The 23,305-nt window shown below is 38.8% G+C and overlaps 1 protein-coding gene across 1 annotated transcript; it reads left to right on the top strand.

Moving 5' to 3' along the window:
• The first annotated feature begins 9,476 nt into the window (after nucleotides 1-9,476).
• Nucleotides 9,477-12,599, top strand: LOC110931496. The gene is made up of 5 exons (XM_022174888.1): nucleotides 9,477-10,230; nucleotides 10,813-11,016; nucleotides 11,890-12,041; nucleotides 12,094-12,446; nucleotides 12,518-12,599. Exons 1-5 carry the CDS (start codon nucleotides 9,477-9,479, stop codon nucleotides 12,597-12,599), a joined length of 1,545 nt encoding a protein of 514 aa, XP_022030580.1.
• Nucleotides 12,600-23,305: the final 10,706 nt, after the last annotated feature.

Below are 23,305 nucleotides of genomic sequence, written 5' to 3'. Positions count from 1 at the left end.
TTGTGATGTTAAGTCTTGATTCCGCTCGAAATGACATTATGTAATTTGGAGCGAAATCACAACTTAGTGATTCCGCCCGAAATGACACAATGTCATTAGGAGCGGAATCAGCCCCCTATATATAGTAGTTGTTGTTTTCTCATTTGTAACTGAATGTCGAATGTGTAGCCGAACTGCTGCCGAATTTTTCTAAGAAGTATTAATGAGAAAACGTGTTTAAAGTGATCTGCATTCTATTTCTACTCCATTCTCTTTGATTCAAGCTGTTTGTGTATTTCCGATGCATAAACAGTGGTGTTCATGCTCTGATTGACTCATTCGATCGTTAATAACGATCCTACAATTGGTATCAGAGCCAGTTATGAGCTAGAATACCATAATCAAAGCTTTTTTACTACACTTTTTGAGTTTCTGGACATTGCCACGGACAAAATGGACTGAACTTTTGACATATTGTGTAAAATTGACAATTAACAAACCCTTGAGAGTTTCAGCATGTTGGTGCACTTACATCTGTCGACTACGTCTTTCATTGAGTCTTAGAGTTAGACAGATCGAAAACGACACAGAAACCTAGAAATAGTAAATTGTATAGGATTGCTTATGTATATATGTTCTAGGTTCGCTCTTGTGTCATGTAATAGATCAGGTTCGCTCATGTGTCAGGTTAGGTCCGGTTATATGGTTTTGAATGAGGTCCGCCCATGTGTCAAGTTGTAGGTCCGCTTATACGTACATAGACGTATAAGCGAACCCAAAGGTCTATATAGGGTGTGTTTGAGCGAATCTAAAGGTATGATTGTTCCGGTGAGCCACGAAGTGCTGTCGAAGTGCTGTCTGTACGTGTAATCGAACAGTTGATCAATAAAACAACAAGATTAAAGTGAATACAGCTTGAATAGCACCAAATCATTAGTTTCCGCCTCTTGATTTGGATAAGAATTTCTCTGATCGACTCAAACAGGGCCGAACGCGATCCTACAAGTGGTATCAGAGCTCAGGAGGAGGAGTTCTTGCCATTTTAGCTCGATTTCATCTATTTTTCTACACTTTCTTCACTTTTTCAAAATTTTTCATGGTAAAACCGGCTCAATATCACACAGTGCACTCGAAATCATGAACTAATAAATCCTTGAAGTTTTCAGATCTAAAATCGACCTAGACAATAGGATTTTTAGAGGATCGCTCATACGGATTTGCGCAAAAGGTGACATCAGCAACTTACCTGGTTCGCTTTTAGAGACAGTCTTTGTGTGGCTTCGCTTAAAAATTCATACCAGGTCCGCTTGAAAAGACCAGGTTCGCTCGACTGGACATTTATCTGGTTCGCTCGAAGTTACCAAAACAGATCCGCTCGAAATTACAAATCAGAGTTGGTCCGCTCCAAAGAGACTCGCTCTTCTGGTCCGCTCATTGGACATATTTTCTGGTCCGCTTAAAAGCTATTTGACTGGTCCGCTCATCAGACTTTTTTCTGGTTCGTTCATCCGGTTCGCTCCAAGGGATAATAGAGTGGTTCGCTCATACAACAGTTAGTCTAGTTCGCGTTTACGACACTTGACCAATTCGCTTTTAAGACAGTTACAGTTTCGCTTATTTGACCAGTTTGCATAAGTTTTGAAATTTTTGTGATATTTGGACATTTGAACAATGGATACTGAATTTTATAACGCTTTTGCAACACCGATGTCAGTGACTCAAAGTGCTATGATTGAAAATGAAACCGGAACATCTCAGAAACCACCTAAACTCATGGATATTGATGATTATAATGTGTGGTCTGAACGGTTTGGTAACTGGGTCGAGGCTTATCATCTAGATGTGTGGGAACACACTGAAGAGCCATATGTTAGACCAGTTAAAAATGGTGTGCAGCAAACAATTCGAGAAATGAGTACAGATGACAAAAAGAAATACCGAGATGAAAAACTTATGGTGAGTCTGCTTCAGCAAGCAATAAAAGAGGACATTCTGATCTTGCTTCAACATGATGGAACTGCATATTCAGTATGGTCAGAATTGGAAGCAAAGTTTATTGGAAGTGATGATATGCTTAAGAATAAGAAATCTCTCATGAAAAAATAATTCGATTTGTTTCGTGGTTTAAAATCTGAAAACACCAAGCAGATTATTGATAGATACTGTAACCTAGTGAGAAATATGACAAAACTTGGTATTAAGAAAGATACTGATGAATTAGTTGAAAAACTTGCATATGCGCTTCCACACGAAACATAGGGAACATTTCTGATGATGCTGAGATCTAACAGAAAAGATTACAAAGCTATGACATTGGGAGATTTCATCAAGCATCTGGAAGCTCAGGAGATGGAGCAGAGGAAGATCGCTAGGATGAAAAACTATGATGGAGAACAGGATATCAGTTTGTACTACAAAAGTGGTGCTACTGATTCTACAAAGTATTCTCCAAAGATCGAAACTGCTTACAGTGTTAAAGATTCTCCTGAGAAGAAGGCATCTCAAGGATCAAACAGCACAAGATTTTCATCTTACGATCCTAACATCTCTGTAACAAAGAATGGTAGAAAACTTCAGTGTAACATTGTGTTAAGCCTTGAAAATGATCAAGACTACACTGAAGAAATTGCAAAAAATCAAATGTCTTTGTTAGGGATGATTTTAGAGTCTTATAGTTGCTTTGTTGCAGGAAAGATCGGAAATCCAATGCTCACGAAAGAGGATTACGATCAAATCGATGCTGAGGAAATGGAATTGATGGATATCAAATGGTGTATGGCGAGTGTGATGAGACGTGCTGAAAAGTTTAAACAAATTACAGGCCGTGATGATATTCGTGATGCAAACGTTTCAACTTTGGGTTTTGATAAATCTAAAGTTACGTGTTTTCGTTGCAGAGAGAAGGGGCATTTCAAGAGGGAGTGCAAAAACCGTGAAGCTACCGGAGCCCAGAATCCTTTCGGAAACAACGACTATCACAAGAAGGCCATCTATCATCAAATCACACCACCAGCATAGCAACAAGCACAAACTGCTCATGGGAGAGATGTGGTTGATAAAAAGGCATGTGTTGTTAGTCAGGGAAAATATGATAATTTTACCTGGGAAAAGTATCTTCCGAAAGACAGCAAAGGGTGTTGGGCTGAACAAGATGATGAGAAGTTGGCTGAAGGTTTTACCTGGGATGATTTTTGTCCGGATTAAGATCTCATGGCCAAAGAGATGTCCAAAAACATTTCTCATGCTTTCTTTGCTAATGCTTATGATTTGAAATGTGCAGAAAGGTGCAGAAAAGTCATAGAAGCTGCTGAAGAAAGACGAAGGAAGAACAAAGAAGAAGAAGAAGAGGAAGAGAGATTGAAAGCCGAAGCAAAAGCTGAGAAGAAGAGAAGAGCTGAGTTCTTACAATCAAGCAGAATTGTCAAAGAGGTTCCTGAATTTGAAGTGAAAATTGATGCAGAACAAGTTGAAGTTCCAGAAAAATGCATGAACTGTGATTCACTGATCAAACAAAACAATGAGTTGTTGCACAATATTCACAAGTTGAAAGAATTGTATGATACAATGAACAGAGAGATCAACAAATATACTGATTCGAGTGGTGAACAAGCAGTGGCGATGAACACATTGAAAGTAGCATATCTTAGACAGCTTGATGATGCGAACTTTCATATTAAGAAGTGTGCAGATCTAGAGTTGGAGTTAGCAACGCAAAAGATAGAAACTGAGAAAGTTAAAAAGTTATTAGATAGCTACTCATGTTCTTCTTTTGTTGTTGACAGAATTTATCCAGTCGTGGAGAATTTGAAGACGTTTGAAGAAGTTTGAAGAAGTGAAGACATCTGAAGAAGAAAAATCCGTGACAAAAGATGAAGAAAAGTTGAAGAATTCTGGTAAGAAATCAAGTGTGGTCTACAATAGATGTCCGCCCCCGGTCGAAAATGGATATTCACCTCGAAATCCAAATTCTGAAAGAGTCAATAAGGCAATCAATTTACAATGGGAGTCTGGGCCGTCGGATAACTTGCCAGAAAGTATTGATGTTACGTATACGTCATCAGACACTGATCATGAGTCAAAGTTGATAAAAGGTGTGGTCGATCAAGTGTTAGATAAAGATGATAGTGAGGAGTCAAAACCGGAGTCCAAACCCGAGTCAAAGTCTGGGTCAAATACGTCAAAGCTGACAAATAAAAAGGACAAACGGGTTTATGATAAAGAGTTTTTACTTTTGAAATCTAATTTGAATGATGAATCAGTCAAAGTGGCATATACTTTGAAAGGTTCTAACAAATTATATTCAGATGAAAGTTTTCCAATAAGAAGTGTCAAACTTGAAATGATTCAAAAGGTTTTCAAAATAATAGAAATCAATATTTCTGAAATAAAAGATTTACATCTTTCTGGAAAACCTAAACAGTACACTTCAAGAGATCAACAAAGAATAAACAAGAAAATGGGTTATAATTGTGGTTATCGTTTCCGAGAGAAACCAAACCATAATCGTAATTTCAAAAAGAAAGGTCTTGGTTTTGTCCCACCGAAAAACTATAAAAATGAAAAAATGTATAAACCAAAAACTATGTTTGTTTCAGGGAAAACGTCAGAGGCTGAAAAAGAACAATCATTCAGAAGACAGACAAATCAGGAATTCCTTGCCAAGAAGCAAGAAGAACTAAAGAAGAATGAAGTTCCAAAGAAAATTGAAAAGAGAACCTGTTTTCAGTGCAAGATTGCTGGTCATGTGGCAAAGGATTGTCCAAAGACATTCAGACCAAAACAGGAAGTCTCTGGGAAAATGAAAGAAAAAGTTGTTGAAAAGACTGAACTGTCAACCCGGAAGTTTACTGGCTTTGAAAATTCAACTTTTGAGAAAGGAGAATGTTCAAAGAGTGCTTCAAAAAGGAAAGATAATATGCCAAATCAAAAATGGGTTGTGAAAGGTTCAGGTAATAGTTCTGGTGATGAATCTGATTCCATAAAATCAGAGGAGCCACGTGTTGAGAAAAAGGTTGAAAAGAAAGTTCCAACTATGAACGATGAAAATTTTCCACCTTTGCGTGCTGAAAATTTTATGAAGAAAGTTGGAAAAGTTGAAATTTCAAATCAATTTTATTCTGACAAGAAAAAATTTGATGTTGAAAAAACTTTCAACGGAAATGTGAAACGTATCTTTGGACAAATGGTCAACGGTAAGGCCAAAAGCATCAAAGATTTTTATGCTTCCAAAGGACGTGTTTACAAGCCTGTTGAAAGTAAAGATAAAGAAGATGTTGTTACACCCAAGGAAGGTCAGGCTTGGGTGGATATATTTTTCAAAGAATAAAAACCAGACTTGCCGAAGATCCCAAGTTGGTATCGTGGATCATGAATCGGCATCCTTCTTAATCTGTATTTGAGGTTTTGCAGGACTTGCCGGAACTCCCAGGTTTGTAAGCGAGGAGTAGGAATCGGCACCTTGAGAATTCAACCAAAAGATGGTAATTGGTTGAAAAACAGGTTTGAAAAGCTTAATTGCTAAACCTGCAAGTGGTTGTATGTTTGTGGTTGTCATAAGTGGTTCAGAATGAGAACCAGTTGATCTTACATGTGGTTAAATCAAGGTCATTAAATTGAACTTGAGTTAACTATTATTCAGAAGATTGGTAAAACAATGTGATGATTGGATCCCCAATTTTACAAGAGGTAAAATCAATAAAACTTATTTTCCGGAAAAACCATTCTGATTAAAACAAACTTAAGTGTTTTGAAATCATTATGGGAAAATAGTTTTGTTGTGAGGGGGAGTTCTGATTGTTTAAGCCAAACGAATGGAGAATTGAGGCAATTTGATATCAGTTGTCATGTTATGTACAGTTTTGTTTTCAATTTTCTTTAGATGTATTTGATTTTTAGGGGGAGTAAGAAATTTTTAGAAAAATCCAAAAACATCAGAAAATTTGAAAAAGACAAAAACATGATAAAACTGAAAAATGAGTTTTGTTACATAAAAGAGGAAATGATAGTACATCAGTGGACTATCACAACATGCTAAAGAATTGTAAAGCTAAAAGTGATAAACAATCTTACTGTGGATGTGTCAGTAGGTTTTCGCACATTTAGTAAATTGAAACGAGATATAAACCTAAATTCGAACTTGATTAATTCGTGGGTAACTATTCTTGAATATATGGGTAACCCCCGAAATCTTGTTTGAATGGTCCCGTATTCTGAGATACTAGGTCTTTATACTCATTGATATCTGGGCTATTATTCCGGGACTTCTGCTGTATGGAAATACTGACCTAGTCCCCGAATAATACTTTCTGCAAAAAGCTTTGAAATACAAGCTCGCCCTCAGCAATCTGATTAAACAATAAAATTGATAATCTTTGCTGTTGCAATAAAAGATCCTCTAAAGGGGACCCACCTAAAGTCAAAGCCGTCATCTCTCTGCGTATACGGAAGTATCGACCTGAGCTCTCACGGCCCTCGCACATTACCCTTTTACAGATATCAGCTGTGGTATACTCACCTGTAAGATTGAATATTTGGGATCTGGATACAGGAGTATATTCAAGTGGAGTGATACACAATTAAGTTCAAGTCTTTAAAACATTAAATATCGTATCTCGAATCAATTGAAATTTGTGTGAAAATTTAAGTGGACAAACATACTGACAATCTAGGTAAATTGTTTAGAACTTAAAATGTAATCAAGCTTAACGGTGTTGATGATATGTTTAAAAAACTGATATGATCCTCTTGCACAAACTCACAAAAATATTGTTTGTAAATATTTGTTTTCTGCATTTACTTCTAAAAATTCAAAAAGATTTTTGGTGTGTTTTAGCATAAATTTTGAAAAAGTCAAAAAGAGTTTCGACAACTGGTGTTGAGATGCTGTTTTTCGAAATTCAAAGTGCTAAACTTGAAGAACTGGTTTGGGAGAATGTATGAGAAGTGGTAAATTTATTTGATAAAAGCCAGTAAAGATCTTGAATGTAAAATCATTAATATAGTTTCTGGTATAAATCTCTAAAAAGTTTGAAAGATTGATCTTTTAATAGAAACTTATGGTTAGGTAGAGATTGTGCAGGTCTTGAGCCAGATGACGATTATGTGCTGAAGTGCCAGGTTACGATCTAATAACCTGTAGAAATTGAGTTCCAGACTACGATCCCAGTTGTTTGAGTGGGGGAGTCTGAAGACACCGTGTCAACATTCGAGAGAGAGGAGTTTGTTGATGATAGAGATAAAGTTCGAGGATTCTTGGAATGACAGATATTTCAGAGGCAGATTGACGACTGATGAAGACTGTAGATTGATATGTGCGAAGACTCTATGAAGACTCCGTCAACATCCGAGGGGGAGTCTGTTGGTGCACTTACGTCTGTCGACTACGTCTTTCATTGAGTCTTAGAGTTAGACAGATCGGAAACGACACAGAAACCTAGAAATAGTAAATTGTATAGGTTCGCTTATGTATATATGTTCTAGGTTCGCTCTTGTGTCATGTAATAGACCAGGTTCGCTCATGTGTCAGGTTAGGTCCGGTTATATGGTTTTGAATGAGGTCCGCCCATGTGTCAAGTTGTAGGTCCGCTTATACGTACATAGACGTATAAGCGAACCCAAAGGTCTATATATAGGGTGTGTTTGAGCGAATCTAAAGGTATGATTGTTCCGGTGAGCCACGAAGTGCTGCCGAAGTGCTGTCTGTACGTGTAATCGAACAGTTGATCAATAAAACAGCAAGATTAAAGTGAATACAGCTTGAATAGCACCAAATCATTAGTTTCCGCCTCTTGATTTGGATAAGAATTTCTCTGATCGATTCAAACAGGGCCGAACGCGATCCTACACAGCATAAAAAACAGCTTAAAAGTGGTTAAAAATGACTCGAGACCTGATTCCGCTCGAATGTGCATTTGGTTGATTCCGCTCGTAATTCTGAGCGAAATCAGGTTTTCATTTGAAAAGTTTTAATTCCGCTCCAAACTGTAGAAGCGGAATCAATGATTCCGCTCGTATACTGAGGTTCCGCTCCAAGTGATTTCATTGATTCCGCTCCTAAGGTGATTCCGCTCGGAATTACCTGCTAATTTCGCTTCAAAGTATCAAACTGTGATTCCGCTCGAGTGATAACTTCTTATTTCGCTCGAAATTAAAACTGTGATTCCGCTCATAAAATCATTTTTAGTGAAAAATCATGGTTTGAAAGTTTAAGTCTGTTTCGTTCGTGATATCGTGTTGGTAATTCAGTCTGTGTAGAAAGTTTTTAGTAAAAGTAACCTGTTTTTCAAAAAGTTAAAAATTTTTCAGAAATTGTCACCTAAAATGGAAAATCAAGATTTTTACAACCTTTTCGCGGGTAGCGGCATGACGGCAACACAAAGTCCGACAAGCATAGTTCAAAATGTCAACATGGAGAACGAGCTAGGAACAATGCAGAAACCGCCAAAGCTTATGAACTTAGACGAGTATGCCGGATGGTCGGGTCGATTCAAGAATTGGGTACAAGCCAACCATTTTGAATGTTGGATGAAGATAGAGAAAAAATACGTTCCACCAGTTGATGGGTTGGGCTTACAGAAAGGCATTGGAAGTTTGACTGAGACTGAACAGAATGATTTTAAGGCTGAGAAAAAGATGGTCAGTATTCTCCAACAGGCCATAAAAGAAGATATTCTTGTGCTGTTACAACATGATGACGACTCGCAATCGATGTGGCAAGCATTAAAGTTGAAGTTCCAAGGCAGCGTATCTATGATCAAAAGCAAGAAAGCTTTAATCAAGAAAGAGTTTGACATCTTCACCGGGATGAAGGGTGAAACAACGAAGCAGTTGATTGAACATTATTGCCATCTTGTGGTAGAAATGAAAAGATTGGAGATTACAAAGACAGACGAGGAATGGATCGACAAGTTGTCCGATGCATTACCTTATGATGAATGGGGCACATACTTAATGATGTTGAAAAACAACTCGGATTTCATGAGTTTGAATCTCAGCGCATTCATTGAAAAGATAGAAGCTCATGAATTGGAATTGTTGAAGATCAGGAAGATGAATTCAGCAAGTGTACAACAAGATGTATCTTTGTACTATAAAGGCGGAACACCTGTTACAACAAACCAGAGTCCAAAGATACAAACAGGTTTCAGTGCTGATACAAATTCAAGTGTTTCTACAAATACTCCACAATCAAACAAGTCTTCACCATTTGCGAACTATGAGCCAAACTTCAAAGCTCCAGAGCAGCGATCACCTCAAAGCTCTACAAGTTCCAACAATCAGGCTTACGTTTCTGGGGTGTAATGCAACATCGCGGTGAACATTAAGAATGGAAATGAAATTACGGAAACAGCCGCGAAACAACACATTGCGTTACTTGCTTCCGTTTTAGAGGCGTATGAAGGTTTAGTGGCAGGCAGGATCGGTAATCCGGATATGACAAAGAGGATTACGACCAGATCGACCCCAAGGAGCTTGAATTGATTGATATAAAATGGTGCATGGCAAGTTTGGTTAGAAGGGCACAATGCTTTATGGAGATCACAGGCAGAAACAGTGTCTCAGGTCCTGATCAGAAGCTAGGGTTCGACAAATCGAAAGTTACCTGCATCAAGTGTAAAGAACGTGGCCATTTCAAGAGAGAATGCCCGAACCGTGAAGTGAACAACCATCAGAACCCGTTCACAAACGATTATTATAGGCAGGCAATCTATCATCGGCCTAACCAACAACCTGCTGTTCAGAGGCCGCAAATCGAGAACAAACCGGAGAAGGCTCTTATTGTGAATCAAGACGATGAAAAAGTAGCCGAAGGGTTCAGTTGGGATAAATATATCCCTGGAAGTGATGGGCAGGCCATGATGGCAGAAATTGTTGAAGTATCGGAGATAGTGACTGAGCCAGAAATGATTGCTGAAGATGTTCCAGCAGTTGTTGAAGATGTTTCTGTTGAGAATGTGGTTGACATTGAAGAAATCGCTGCAGAAGTTTACTATTATCAATCAGAACAGGAAGTATTGGCAAGCTCTTTGAAATCAATAATACCTCCTAAAATGTTTGAATCTTTTGCAGGTTTTTTCGAAGAACCGACGACTGGATCGTGTCCAAGATACGAAGAAAAGAAAGAATCTGTAGAGGAACTGGTAGATGTGACAAAAGAGATGACTGGAGAGACGTTGAAAGACATTACTGACAGAGCCCTCATGGGAAAGCTGAAAGAGGTAGACCCAGAACTCGAGAAGTCAGAGTCTGTCAGTACCGTGTAAGTCAAACAGGAGTCTGATCAGAAATCTGGAGTTCAGGAGGTCAAAGTGTCTGAGTCTGAGTTGAAAAATGTCGGTAAACAAGATGGGACAGTTGACTGTGATGAACAGGTTGTTGAGAAAGTCGTTTCAATCCCCGAAACACCATGCCAAAAGTGTTTACAACCGTGCATGGAGTGTCTTGAGAAAGACACTAAGTTTCAGGAATTGAAACATCATGCAGATATGCTGAAATTTGACCTTGGACAAGTCAAAGAGGCTTATGATACTCTTGCCAGGTCAATTAAAATGATCCAAAAAGAGAGTGTTGAAAATGACAAAGCAACAAAACTGGTAAAAGCAACACTGTTTGATGAACAAGTTGAGGTTAATTTTCATCTAGACACGATCGCTTCATTAAAGAAAGAGCTTGAATTAGCTAAAATTGAAAATGAGCGAATTGATAGGAAATTGATGAGTTATGTGGCTTCAACCTATGTCCTTGAACAGATTGTTCCACAGCAGCCACGTGCTGCACCGGTCTTTAACAGTGTTCCACCCCCAATGTGGAATCATTATACACAGAAATATCCAGATGGGGTGGAAGCTGCTTTGAATCTCAAGTTGAGATCAATTGAGGATGATTTGCATGAGAGCACTGATGTTACATTCTCTGCATCCGACACCGACAACGAATCACAGGTTATCAAAACCGTTGTCGAGCAGGTGTTAGATGAAGAGAGTGATAACTCTGAGAAGTCTCAATCTGAGAAAGCTGTTAGTGAGTCTGAAGATGAGGGTAATTTCTTGGATCGTTTCATACCGAAATCGGAAAAGAGTGCGAATGATGATCCGATTATGGTGGTATACACTATGATTGGAACAGACAAACTTTACTCCGATTTCGAGTATCCTCTTCAGAACGTGAAGATTGAGAATGTTGAGAAAGTTTTCAAGTTGGTTGAAATGAACATTGATGAGGTTAACAACAAAGAATTCTTTTCAAAACCTAAAAAATCTTTTGTTACATCACGTCCTACCAGCTCGGGAAAGAAAGAGTGGGAAGGTAAGGGTAATAACAAGAAAAACAATTTTAAAAACAAAGGGATCGGTTTTGAGAAGAAGACGGCTACGCAGGTGGTTAAACCAAAAGAGAAAATGAATGATATCTTTGTTGCTGGACCAAGTGTAGATGATGAAAAGGACTACATTTTTAGTCAAAAAGCCGTAGACGATTTCAATGCAGCGAAAAAGTTGAAAGAGGAGACATTCAAATCAACTTTTGTCGAATATGACAAAAGAGTCTGTTATCGCGGTAATGAAATCGGGCACATGGCAAAACAATGCAAGAAAGTGTTTGAAAAACCTGTTCAAAAACCAACTGTTCAAAAACCTCGACCAAAATCACCGATTGATACAAAAGGTAAAAAACCAATGGTTTCTCCGATTCGCATTTTAAAGAGAGGTGAATCTTTAAAGTCGGAGGATAAGCTGAAATCGATCTTCGAGGTTGGCGAATCTTCCAAGTCTCGCAAGACTTCAAAAATTTATCAGAAAACAAAAATTTTTGAAAACCAATCATGGATTGTGAAGTCGAAATCATCAGTCGAGGTCAAAAAGATGGAAAATGCGTTAAAAAATGAAACAAAGGTTTTAAAAGATGATGTTGCAGAATTTGAATATGAACTTGACAAATTTCTTGCTGAGTTTCCCCCGATTAACAACAAAGTAAAACAAATTATGAAAGATGATGTTCTTAATGTCACATTTAACTTTCCTAAAACAGATGAGAAGTATGATGTAGTGTTTGGCAGTGTGTCTGAGGTTAAGAAATCATGGGCGTCATTGTTTGAATAAGTTGATTTGATGTTTGCAGGGGCTGCCCAGGTCTATCCTTTCGAAGTGGATCATGGACAGTGGTGCATCGAGACATATGACAGGGACGCTAGCTCTTCTTTACGACGTCAAATCAATAAATGGAAGTTATGTGGGCTTCGCCGGAAATCAAGGCGGGAGAATTGTTGGACAGGGAACGTTGACGAATGGTGTCATGTCATTCGAGAAAGTGAACTATATCGTAGAGTTGAAAAACAATTTACTTAGTATTTCGCAAATATGTGATAAATTTATCAGTGTACATTTCACAAAGAACGAGTGTGTGATTATAAAACCGGGGTTTGAAATCCCTGATGAGATGGTGTTGTTGCGTGCTCCGCGGGAGAACGACCTGTATATTCTTGATATGAGCGTCGCAACACCAACAACTCATCAAAAACAATGTTTTGTGTCAAAATCTAAAGCAACGGAAAAAGAATCAATTATGTGGCATCAAAAGATGGGCCATATACATGTTCGAAAAATGAATTTTCTAGTACACAATGATTTGGTAGAAGGTGTAAACTTAAAGAATTTTCACTTGTCTGATGATTGTGTAGCTTGTAAAAAAGGGAAGCAGACTCAGAAGTCACACCCACCGAAGATACTTAATTCGATCAGGTTACCTCTTGAGAGATTACACATGGATCTCTTCGGGCCTGTCAATGTAAAGAGCATCAGTGGAGATTTGTACTGCTTGGTGGTGACTGATGACTTTACAAGATTCTCGTGGGTTGTGTGCTTAGAAAGAAAGGATCAAACTTTTGAGTCATTGATGGTGTTGTTCAAGAAGATGGAAACGGTGTATAAGCTGCCGATCCGAAGAATTCGTAGTGACAACGTAACGGAATTCAAAAACAACAAAATGTATGAGTTTTGCAATGAAAAAGGAATTCTTCATGAATTCAGTGCGCCATACACACCACAACAGAATGGCGTTGCTGAAAGAAAGAATCGGACCCTAATAGAGACAGCTCGAACAATGTTAGCCGATTCCAAACTACCGATCTTCTTCTGGAACGAAGCAGTAGCTGCAGCTTGTTATACTTTGAATCGCGTACTCACTGTCAAAAAGTACAAAAAGACATGCTTTGAGTTGCTGCAACGATACAAGCCGAATCTTGAGTTTCTGGAGCCATTTGGGTCTCTGTGTATGTTTATTGATGAGAATGGAAAATTTGGTGCTAAATCAAACGAGGGTTTCTTTGTAGATTACGCAAGCCCATTGAAGAGGGTGTTCGTACCATGCCTAGGGAAAGTGATACAAGTTCAGCATGTGGATTTTCATAAGGACACTCCATCACCACAACTTCGCGGACAAAGATTCCTGTTCGATTATGACAAGCTCTGGGAGTCGTTTCAACTACCGGTTCAGCCGAGTGATGAGGAACTAGCACTTCTGTACCAGTACCAGCAATCTATGCCACAGGAGCAAGTGCCTAGACCGCTAGTGGTTTCTCAACCCACTGAGGGTACTCACAATGATGAAGCCGGACCGAGTGGAATAGCTCACGAACCACCAGAGGAACCAGCTCCAACATTTGACGATTCTGATGACTCAGAGGTGGAACCCGCTCCAACATTTGACGAGGAACCAAATGATCCTTCGACGGAAGCTGAGGATCAAACCGTTGATCTTGATATATCGAACTTGCAATCGGAAGTGAATGTGCCAGACACCATTATGCCTCGGACTTTGTCTTACCATCCGTCAGAGCAAATAATTGGTGACCTGCAAAGTGGTGTCAAAACCAGAGACCAAATCAATCGAGCTCTTACATGTTTCTATTCTTCTGTTGCTCATTTGCAGGAAGAATTCTCATTAAAGTGTTTTATTTCGCAGATCGAGCCCAGAACTTACAAAGAGGCGTTGACTGAGGATAGCTGGGTAAATGCGATGCAGGAAGAGCTGCAACAATTTGAAAAGCTGGGTGTTTGGAGACTAGTTGATCTGCCACAGAATCAAAAGTTGATAGAAACAAAGTGGGTATTTAAGTGCAAAAGGGATGACAAAGGAGTCGTGGTGAGAAACAAAGCACGATTAGTGGTACAAGGCTTTAGTCAGCAAGAAGGCATCGACTACGACGAAGTTTACGCGCCTGTTGCTAGACTCGAGGCGATTCGGATCTTCCTGGCGTTTGCGTCATGGAAAGGCTTTAAAGTGTACCAGCTGGACGTCAAATCTGCCTTCCTATACGGAAAGATTAAAGAAGAGGTGTATGTGGGACAACCGCCGGGGTTCACGGATCCACAACACAAAAACAAGGTCTATCTGCTGGACAAAGCGCTTTACGGACTTCACCAGGCCCCGAGAGCCTGGTACGAGACGCTTTCCCAATATCTTTTGGCCAATGGGTTCACCAGGGGGACAGTAGATAGCACGTTGTTCACAAAGGAAGTGGCAGGCCATTTGTTGGTCGTGCAGATTTACGTTGACAATATCATTTTCGGTTCCACCAACGACGAGCTTTGTAAAGAGTTTGAGAAAGTAATGAAGAAAAAGTTTGAGATGAGTTCAATGGGGGAGATGAAGTTGTTCCTCGGGCTGCAGGTGGAGCAAATGCCCGATGGAATCTTCATTCACTAAACGAAATACGTGAAGGACGTGCTTGACAAGTTCGACATGACTGAATGCAGTCCTGCATCAACCCCCCTTGCACAGAACCACGGGATTTGTCCAGAAGAAAGTGGAGTGAAAGTGGACGAGACACTATACCGATCAATCATTGGATCTCTGATGTATTTCACGGCTTCCCGACCGGATATCATGTATCCGACATGTCTCTGTGCCAGATATCAGTCGAGCCCAAAGCAGTCACACCTGACGATTGTCAAATGTATCTTACGGTATTTGAAAGGCTGCCCAAGCATCGGCTTGTGGTATCCTCGCTCGGGTGACTTCTCCTTATCAGGTTTCGCTGACTCTGACTTTGGAAGCTGCAAGCAGAATGCATAGTCCACCACTGCTGGGTCTCAGTTCTTCGAAACTCAACTCGTTACCTGGCAGTGCAAGAAACAAACCGTAGTGGCACTTTCTACGTGTGAGGCTGAATACGTTTCAGCCTCCAGCTGCTGTTCGCAGATCCTTTGGATCCAGCAGCAAATGCGTGACTTCGGTTTGCAATTCTTGGATACGTCGATTTATGTGGACAATGAAGCAGCCATAAACATCACTAAAAACCCGGTTCACCATTCTAAAACGAAATATATCGAAATCCGTCACCATTTCATCCGTGATTGTCACGAGAAGAAGTTAATCCGGATTGAGCACATACACACCGATGATCAAAAAGCTGATTTTTATACAAAACCCTTTGACAAAAAGAGATTTTACTATCTTTTAAAATTGAACGGGATGAAAAATCTGAGATCTGGGAGGGTAGTAGAATGTGAAGCCGAGGAGGGCGGCGATCAGATGTGAACCATGTCGTGTTGTCAACTTTGTTTGTACAGTTTGTTTTCTACTTTTCGATAAAATCAAAAACACAAAAATATGTTTTTCTTTTTAGGGGGAGAAATTCGCAGAAAAATACAAAAACATGATAAAATTCAAAAATCCAAAAACATTAGAAAACTTGAAAAAGAGTTTGTGTATAATAGGGGAAATGATAGTACATCAGCTAGACGGACACAGTACGCTAAAGAAATGTAACGTTTAAAATGTAGTAAGCAGTCTTGCTAAAGATGTGCCGATAGGTTTTTACAAAATCAGTAGATCTGTTTGGGATATAAACCTAAAATTTACTTGCTTTTACGTGGGGAACACCTCCAGGATATATGGGTAACCCCCGAAATCTCGTTTGAAAGGTCCCTCTTTCTGAGATACTAGGTCTTTATGCTTAGTGATATCTGGGGTAATATCCCGGGACTTCTGCTGTATGGAAATACTGACCTAGTCCCCGGATAAGGCTTTACGCAATGCTTTACTTGTAAAGCCTCCCCTCAGCATAAAAAATGATTAAACAGTCAGACCAATTAATCCACGCTTCCGCAAAAGCCAACAATCATAACTATGCTATATAAACATTGCAAAATGTCAAATCATGTGCTATTGTAAAAAAGATTCTCTAAAGGGAACCCACCGTAAAGTCGAAGCCGTCATCTCCCTGCGTATACGGAAGTATCGACCTGAGCTCTCACGGCCCTCGCAATTCACCCCATTACAGATATCATCTAGGTATACTCACATGTAAGACTGAATATTGGGATCTAGATACGGGAGTATATACTGAGGTGGGACACATGTAAAGGTTTAAGTCTTAAAACACTAATTCCGTATCCCGGACAGATTGAAAGTTCTGTGAAAATTTAAGAGGATCAGTATATCGGCAATCTACGCGAATTGTTTAAGGCTTGGTATGAAATAGTAGCTTAACGGTGCTTGTGTCTTGTCAAATGCTGATATGATCTCCTAACACGCTCACAAAAAGATTGTGTGTACATATTTCAGTTTATCCTGTTAAAAAATCCAAAAAGATTTTATTTGTTCATCTTAATTTTCGACAACTGATGTTGGGGATCAGATGATCAAAGCTTTGTGCAGATCATGTCTGTTTGATGAGGGTTGGGTAAGCAAGAGATACTAAAATGTGATTGGTACATGTGTGAAAAATTGAAAAAGTGTTTGAAAGTTCGAAAAGTTCGAAAGTTCATTAATTTGGATTGTTTTCAGAATTGAAAGGTCAGCGTACTTCATAAACAGGTCAACCAAGGCCATTAATTTGGACTTTGTAGACTGAACAGTTGACCAAGGTCATTAACTTGGACTTGGTTAACTAGGTGTGTCGGTGAACAATCGAAAATGTTAGAAAAATCAAAAGGTTTGAAAATCATGGTCTAATTTCGCTCGAAAATGCATTAAAAGCTGATTCCGCTCCTGGTTGCTTTATAGCTGATTCCGCTCGTAGCTTCGAGGTGATTCCGCTCGTAGAGAGTTTGACCATTTCGAGCGGAATCAGACCACCTATAAAAGGTCACTTGATTCCGCTCCTAAGTCACTTTTCCTATTCCGCCCCAACTGATCTCTCTTCGGCGATTAAGAGCGAAACCTCCAAACCTTCGTTTTCTAAACGAATTGCTGCCCAATTTCTTGTAGATTTGTTGTTATTAGTTGGTTTGCTCAACTATTAACATGGGCAAGGTAGAATTACCGTCCGATTTGACCGATATCATGTTGTATTTGAACTGTCGGAGATGTTATGTGCAAAAACATAGTTTTAGGGTTTTAATGTTGATGAAACTGAGTATAGATCATATGGGTGTTGTCGGTTTGTTATGAAAATCAAGTATGATTGTTTAATTGTGACAGATCTAGGGTTAGATGATGTTTGTCGATGAACTGATAAGTATAATCTTAGATCTGGACAGTTTTAGTGGGTAAAAATGAAATCAAAATATAACCCTAGTGTCGGAATCAACAGATTAACAAGTTAACGTGTTCAATTTCATCATCTAACAGATTTTGAATGTTTGTCTGTGATTCCGCCCCAAACTGAGTGTTAGTTGATTTCGCTCCTATGTGATCAGTCTAATTCCGCTCCTAACTAAATCCAGTGATTTCGCTTCTGAGTAAAAAGTTGATTTCGCCTCTATGTGTCTATTCTGATTCCGCTTCTAAGTACCAACTTGAATCCGCTTCTATGTGTTTGTGCTTATTTCGCTTCTAACAGCACTTAGTTGATTTCGCTCCTAAATGTCTTGGATGGTTTCGCTTGTAGATGTTTTGTGTTGAAATTTTTCTAAGTGTTTGATTCATGTTGTATTTTTGATGATTTGAAGGGTTCAAATGTGATTTTTGATCCACTTCACAACAGCTGTTGTGACTTGGATGTGAAGAAAAATACAGAATTGGCAAAATTCAGCAGTATTCTGGAGTTCATGGGTCGTGTACCTATTCAGAAAGCTCTTATGGATCAACGTCCCGTGTACAAATCACATGTAAAGCGATTCTGGAAGCACGCAACATATGATGAAGCAAACAAAGTAATTCATTCCATTGTGAAGTAGAATAATGAAAAGAAGGAGATTGTTGTTACTGAAGCTCTTGTTCATGACGTTTTGAATTTTCCTGACGATGCAGACTCACCAACAAAGTTTCCTGAACGAATGGTCAAGGGTTGTATGCTCAGGATGGGATATGTTGGTGCATTAAATGTTGGAAATTACTTGAAGTCAAAGTTCCAGAAACCTTACAAGTTTATTATTCATTCTGTATTGATGGCTCTTAGTCATACCAAGGGAGGATACGATACCATGCGTGATTACCAGATGAACATGGTTACTGCGTTGGTTCTGAACAAAAAGTATAACTTCTCGCACATTGTTTTTCACTACATGGCCGAGAACATTACAACGAAGAGCCGGACTTGGACTTATCCAAGATTCGTGCAGATGTTGATCGATCATGCATATCCAGAGATTGAACGTGATTTGAAGAATGATTTGTTAGTGCAGTCACACATGAGCAACGATTCTCTCAAGCAGCTTGCAAGATATCACCCAAACCATCCTGAACCAAAGATAGTTGCTGAATTCTTCGGATATATCAAAGATGTGAACTACGTTGATCCTGATCCAGTTAATCACAAAAACTGGAGAAATGAAGAAGAGATGAAGGAAATAGCTTATGTTGATGAGCTAAAGACTCTTGAAGAGTTCAAAACCACCCGAAATGACTGGTTTGTTAAAGAAACGAGGAGAAGAGGCAAAAAGGTTACCCCTAAATCACAGGAGGGTGAGGGGTCATCGTCACAGCCAAAGAAAAAACAAAAGAAAGTGGCAAAGACATTATTGATTGATGAGCCTGAGGTTGAAGAACCGGTTGTAACTGCGGAAGAAGATCCGTATGCTGATATTGATCAAGTGATGTTAAATGTTGATGATTTAGTGTCTGTGCAAGCAGTTAATGTAGAAGCTGAGAAAGAGAAGGTTATTGATGATATTGAAGGTGATGATGTTGATAAAGATACTACAAGTTCTTCAAGTTCTTCAAATTATGAAATAGATGAGACTGAACGTCTAAGAAGAATTCAAGAAGCTACAGAGAAAGAGAAACAATTAAGGAAGAGGAAGAGACAAGAGAAAGATGATGCTGCATACGTTCTATCTCCAGAACATGTCTCTGAATCGCAATCACCTTCAAGTGGTAGAAAGAAAGCCGGAGCAAGAAAAAGAATTGTATCTCCTAAGATAAAGAAAGTTACTACGAAGATTATGTGGACAATGAAGCAGCCATAAACATCACTAAAAACCCGGTTCACCATTCTAAAACGAAATATATCGAAATCCGTCACCACTTCATCCGTGATTGTCACGATAAGAAGTTAATCCGGATTGAGCACATACACACCGATGATCAAAAAGCTGATTTTTATACAAAACCATTTGACAAAAAGAGATTTTACTATCTTTTAAAATTGAACGGGATGAAAAATCTGCGATCTGGGAGGGTAGTAGAATGTGAAGCCGAGGAGGGCGGCGATCAGATGTGAACCATGTCGTGTTGTCAACTTTGTTTGTACAGTTTGTTTTCTACTTTTCGATAAAATCAAAAACACAAAAATATGTTTTTCTTTTTAGGGGGAGAAATTCGCAGAAAAATACAAAAACATGATAAAATTCAAAAATCCAAAAACATTAGAAAACTTGAAAAAGAGTTTGTGTATAATAGGGGAAATGATAGTACATCAGCTAGACGGACACATTACGCTAAAGAAATGTAACGTTTAAAATGTATTAAGCAGTCTTGCTAAAGATGTGCCGTAGGTTTTTACAAAATCAGTAGATCTGTTTGGGATATAAACCTACAATTTACTTGCTTTTACGTGGGGAACACCTCCAGGATATATGGGTAACCCCTGAAATCTCGTTTGAAAGGTCCCTCTTTCTGAGATACTAGGTCTTTATGCTTAGTGATATCTAGGGTAATATCCCGGGACTTCTGCTGTATGGAAATACTGACCTAGTCCCCGGATAAGGCTTTACGCAATGCTTTACTTGTAAAGCCTCCCCTCAGCATAAAAAATGATTAAACAGTCGGACCAATTAATCCACGCTTCCGCAAAAGCCAACAATCATAACTATGCTATATAAACATTGCAAAATGTCAAATCATGTGCTATTGTAAAAAAGATTCTCTAAAGGGAACCCACCGTAAAGTCGAAGCCGTCATCTCCCTGCGTATACGGAAGTATCGACCTGAGCTCTCACGGCCCTCGCAATTCACCCCATTACAAATATCATCTAGGTATACTCACATGTAAGACTGAATATTGGTATCTAGATACGGGAGTATATACTGAGGTGGGACACATGTAAAGGTTTAAGTCTTAAAACACTAATTCCGTATCCCGGACAGATTGAAAGTTCTGTGAAAATTTAAGAGGATTCGTATATCAGCAATCTACGCGAATTTTTTAAGGCTTGGTATGAAATAGTAGCTTAACGGTGCTTGTGTCTTGTCAAATGCTGATATGATCCCCTAACACGTTCACAAAAAGATTGTGTGTACATATTTCAGTTTATCCTGTTAAAAAATCCAAAAAGATTTTATTTGTTCATCTTAATTTTCGACAACTGATGTTGGGGATCAGATGATCAAAGCTTTGTGCAGATCATGTCTGTTTGATGAGGGTTGGGTAAGCAGGAGATACTAAAATGTGATTGGTACATGTGTGAAAAATTGAAAAAGTGTTTGAAAGTTCGAAAAGTTCGAAAGTTCATTAATTTGGATTGTTTTCAGAATTGAAAGGTCAGCGTACTTCATAAACAGGTCAACCAAGGCCATTAATTTGGACTTGGTAGACTGAACAGTTGACCAAGGTCATTAACTTGGACTTGGTTAACTGGGTGTGTCGGTGAACAATCGAATATGTTAGAAAAATCAAAAGGTTTGAAAATCATGGTCTAATTTCGCTCGAAAATGCATTAAAAGCTGATTCCGCTCCTGGTTGCTTTATAGCTGATTTCGCTCGTAGCTTCTAGGTGATTCCGCTCGTAGAGAGTTTGACCATTTCGAGCGGAATCAGACCACCTATAAAAGGTCACTTGATTCCGCTCCTAAGTCACTTTTCCTATTCCGCCCCAACTGATCTCTCTTCGGCGATTAAGAGCGAAACCTCCAAACCTTCGTTTTCTAAACGAATTGCTGCCCAATTTCTTATAGATTTGTTGTTATTAGTTGGTTTGCTCAACTATTAACATGGGCAAGGTAGAATTACTGTTCGATTTGACCGATATCATGTTGTATTTGAACTGTCGGAGATGTTATGTGCAAAAACATAGTTTTAGGGTTTTAATGTTGATGAAACTGAGTATAGATCATATGGGTGTTGTCGGTTTGTTATGAAAATCATGTATGATTGTTTAATTGTGACAGATCTAGGGTTAGATGATGTTTGTCGATGAACTGATAAGTATAATCTTAGATCTGGACAGTTTTAGTGGGTAAAAATGAAATCAAAATATAACCCTAGTGTCGGAATCAACAGATTAACAAGTTAACGTGTTCAATTTCATCATCTAACAGATTTTGAATGTTTGTCTGTGATTCCACCCCAAACTGAGTGTTAGTTGATTTCGCTCCTATGTGATCAGTCTAATTCCGCTCCTAACTAAATCCAGTGATTTCGCTTCTGAGTAAAAAGTTGATTTCGCCTCTATGTGTCTATTCTGATTCCGCTTCTAAGTACCAACTTGAATCCGCTTCTATGTGTTTCTGCTTATTTCGCTTCTAACAACACTTAGTTGATTTCGCTCCTAAATGTCTTGGATGGTTTTGCTTGTAGATGTTTTGTGTTGAAATTTTTCTAAGTGTTTGATTCATGTTGTATTTTTGATGATTTGCAGGGTTCAAATGTGATTTTTGATCCACTTCACAACAGTTGTTGTGACTTAGATGTGAAGAAAAATACAGAATTGGAAAAATTCAGCAGTATTCTGGAGTTCATGGGTCGTGTACCTATTCAGAAAGCTCTTATGGATCAACATCCCGTGTACAAATCACATGTAAAGCGATTCTGGAAGCACGCAACGTATGATGAAGCAAACAAAGTAATTCATTCCATTGTGAAGTAGAATAATGAAAAGAAGGAGATTGTTGTTACTGAAGCTCTTGTTCGTGACGTTTTGAATTTTCCTGACGATGCAGACTCACCAACAAAAGTTTCCTGAACGAATGGTCAAGGGTTGTATGCTCAGGATGGGATATGTTGGTGCATTAAATGTTGGAAATTACTTGAAGTCAAAGTTCCAGAAACCTTACAGGTTTATTATTCATTCTGTATTGATGGCTCTTAGTCATACCAAGGGAGGATACGATACCATGCGTGATTACCAGATGAACATGGTTACTGCATTGGTTCTGAACAAAAAGTATAACTTCTCGCACATTGTTTTTAACTACATGGCCGAGAACATTACAACGAAGAGTCGGACTTGGACTTATCCAAGATTTGTGCAGATGTTGATCGATCATGCATATCCAGAGATTGAACGTGATTTGAAGAATGATTTGTTAGTGCAGTCACACATGAGCAACGATTCTCTCAAGCAGCTTGCAAGATATCACCCAAACCATCCTGAACCAAAGATAGTTGCTGAATTCTTCGGATATATCAAAGATGTGAACTACGTTGATCCTGATCCAGTTAATCACAAAAACTGGAGAAATGAAGAAGAGATGAAGGAAACAGCTTATGTTGATGAGCTAAAGACTCTTGAAGAGTTCAAAACCACCCGAAATGACTGGTTTGTTAAAGAAACGAGGAGAAGAGGCAAAAAGGTTACCCCTAAATCACAGGAGGGTGAGGGTCATCGTCACAGCCAAAGAAAAAACAAAAGAAAGTGGCAAAGACATTAGTGATTGATGAGCCTGAGGTTGAAGAACCGGTTGTAACTGCGGAAGAAGATCCGTATGCTGATATTGATCAAGTGATGTTAAATGTTGATGATTTAGTGTCTGTGCAAGCAGTTAATGTAGAAGCTGAGAAAGAGAAGGTTATTGATGATATTGAAGGTGATGATGTTGATAAAGATACTACAAGTTCTTCGAGTTCTTCAAATGATGAAATAGATGAGACTGAACGTCTAAGAAGAATTCAAGAAGCTACAGAGAAAGAGAAACAATTAAGGAAGAGGAAGATACAGGAGAAAGATGATGCTGCATACGTTCCATCTCCAGAACATGTCTCTGAATCGCAATCACCTTCAAGTGG

Source organism: Helianthus annuus, chromosome 3 (genome assembly GCF_002127325.2).
Source record: "Helianthus annuus cultivar XRQ/B chromosome 3, HanXRQr2.0-SUNRISE, whole genome shotgun sequence".
NCBI classification, from domain to species: Eukaryota; Viridiplantae; Streptophyta; class Magnoliopsida; order Asterales; family Asteraceae; genus Helianthus; species Helianthus annuus.
The sequence above is the reverse complement of the archived record's forward strand: the minus strand, read 5'-3'. Positions and strand labels throughout refer to the sequence as shown.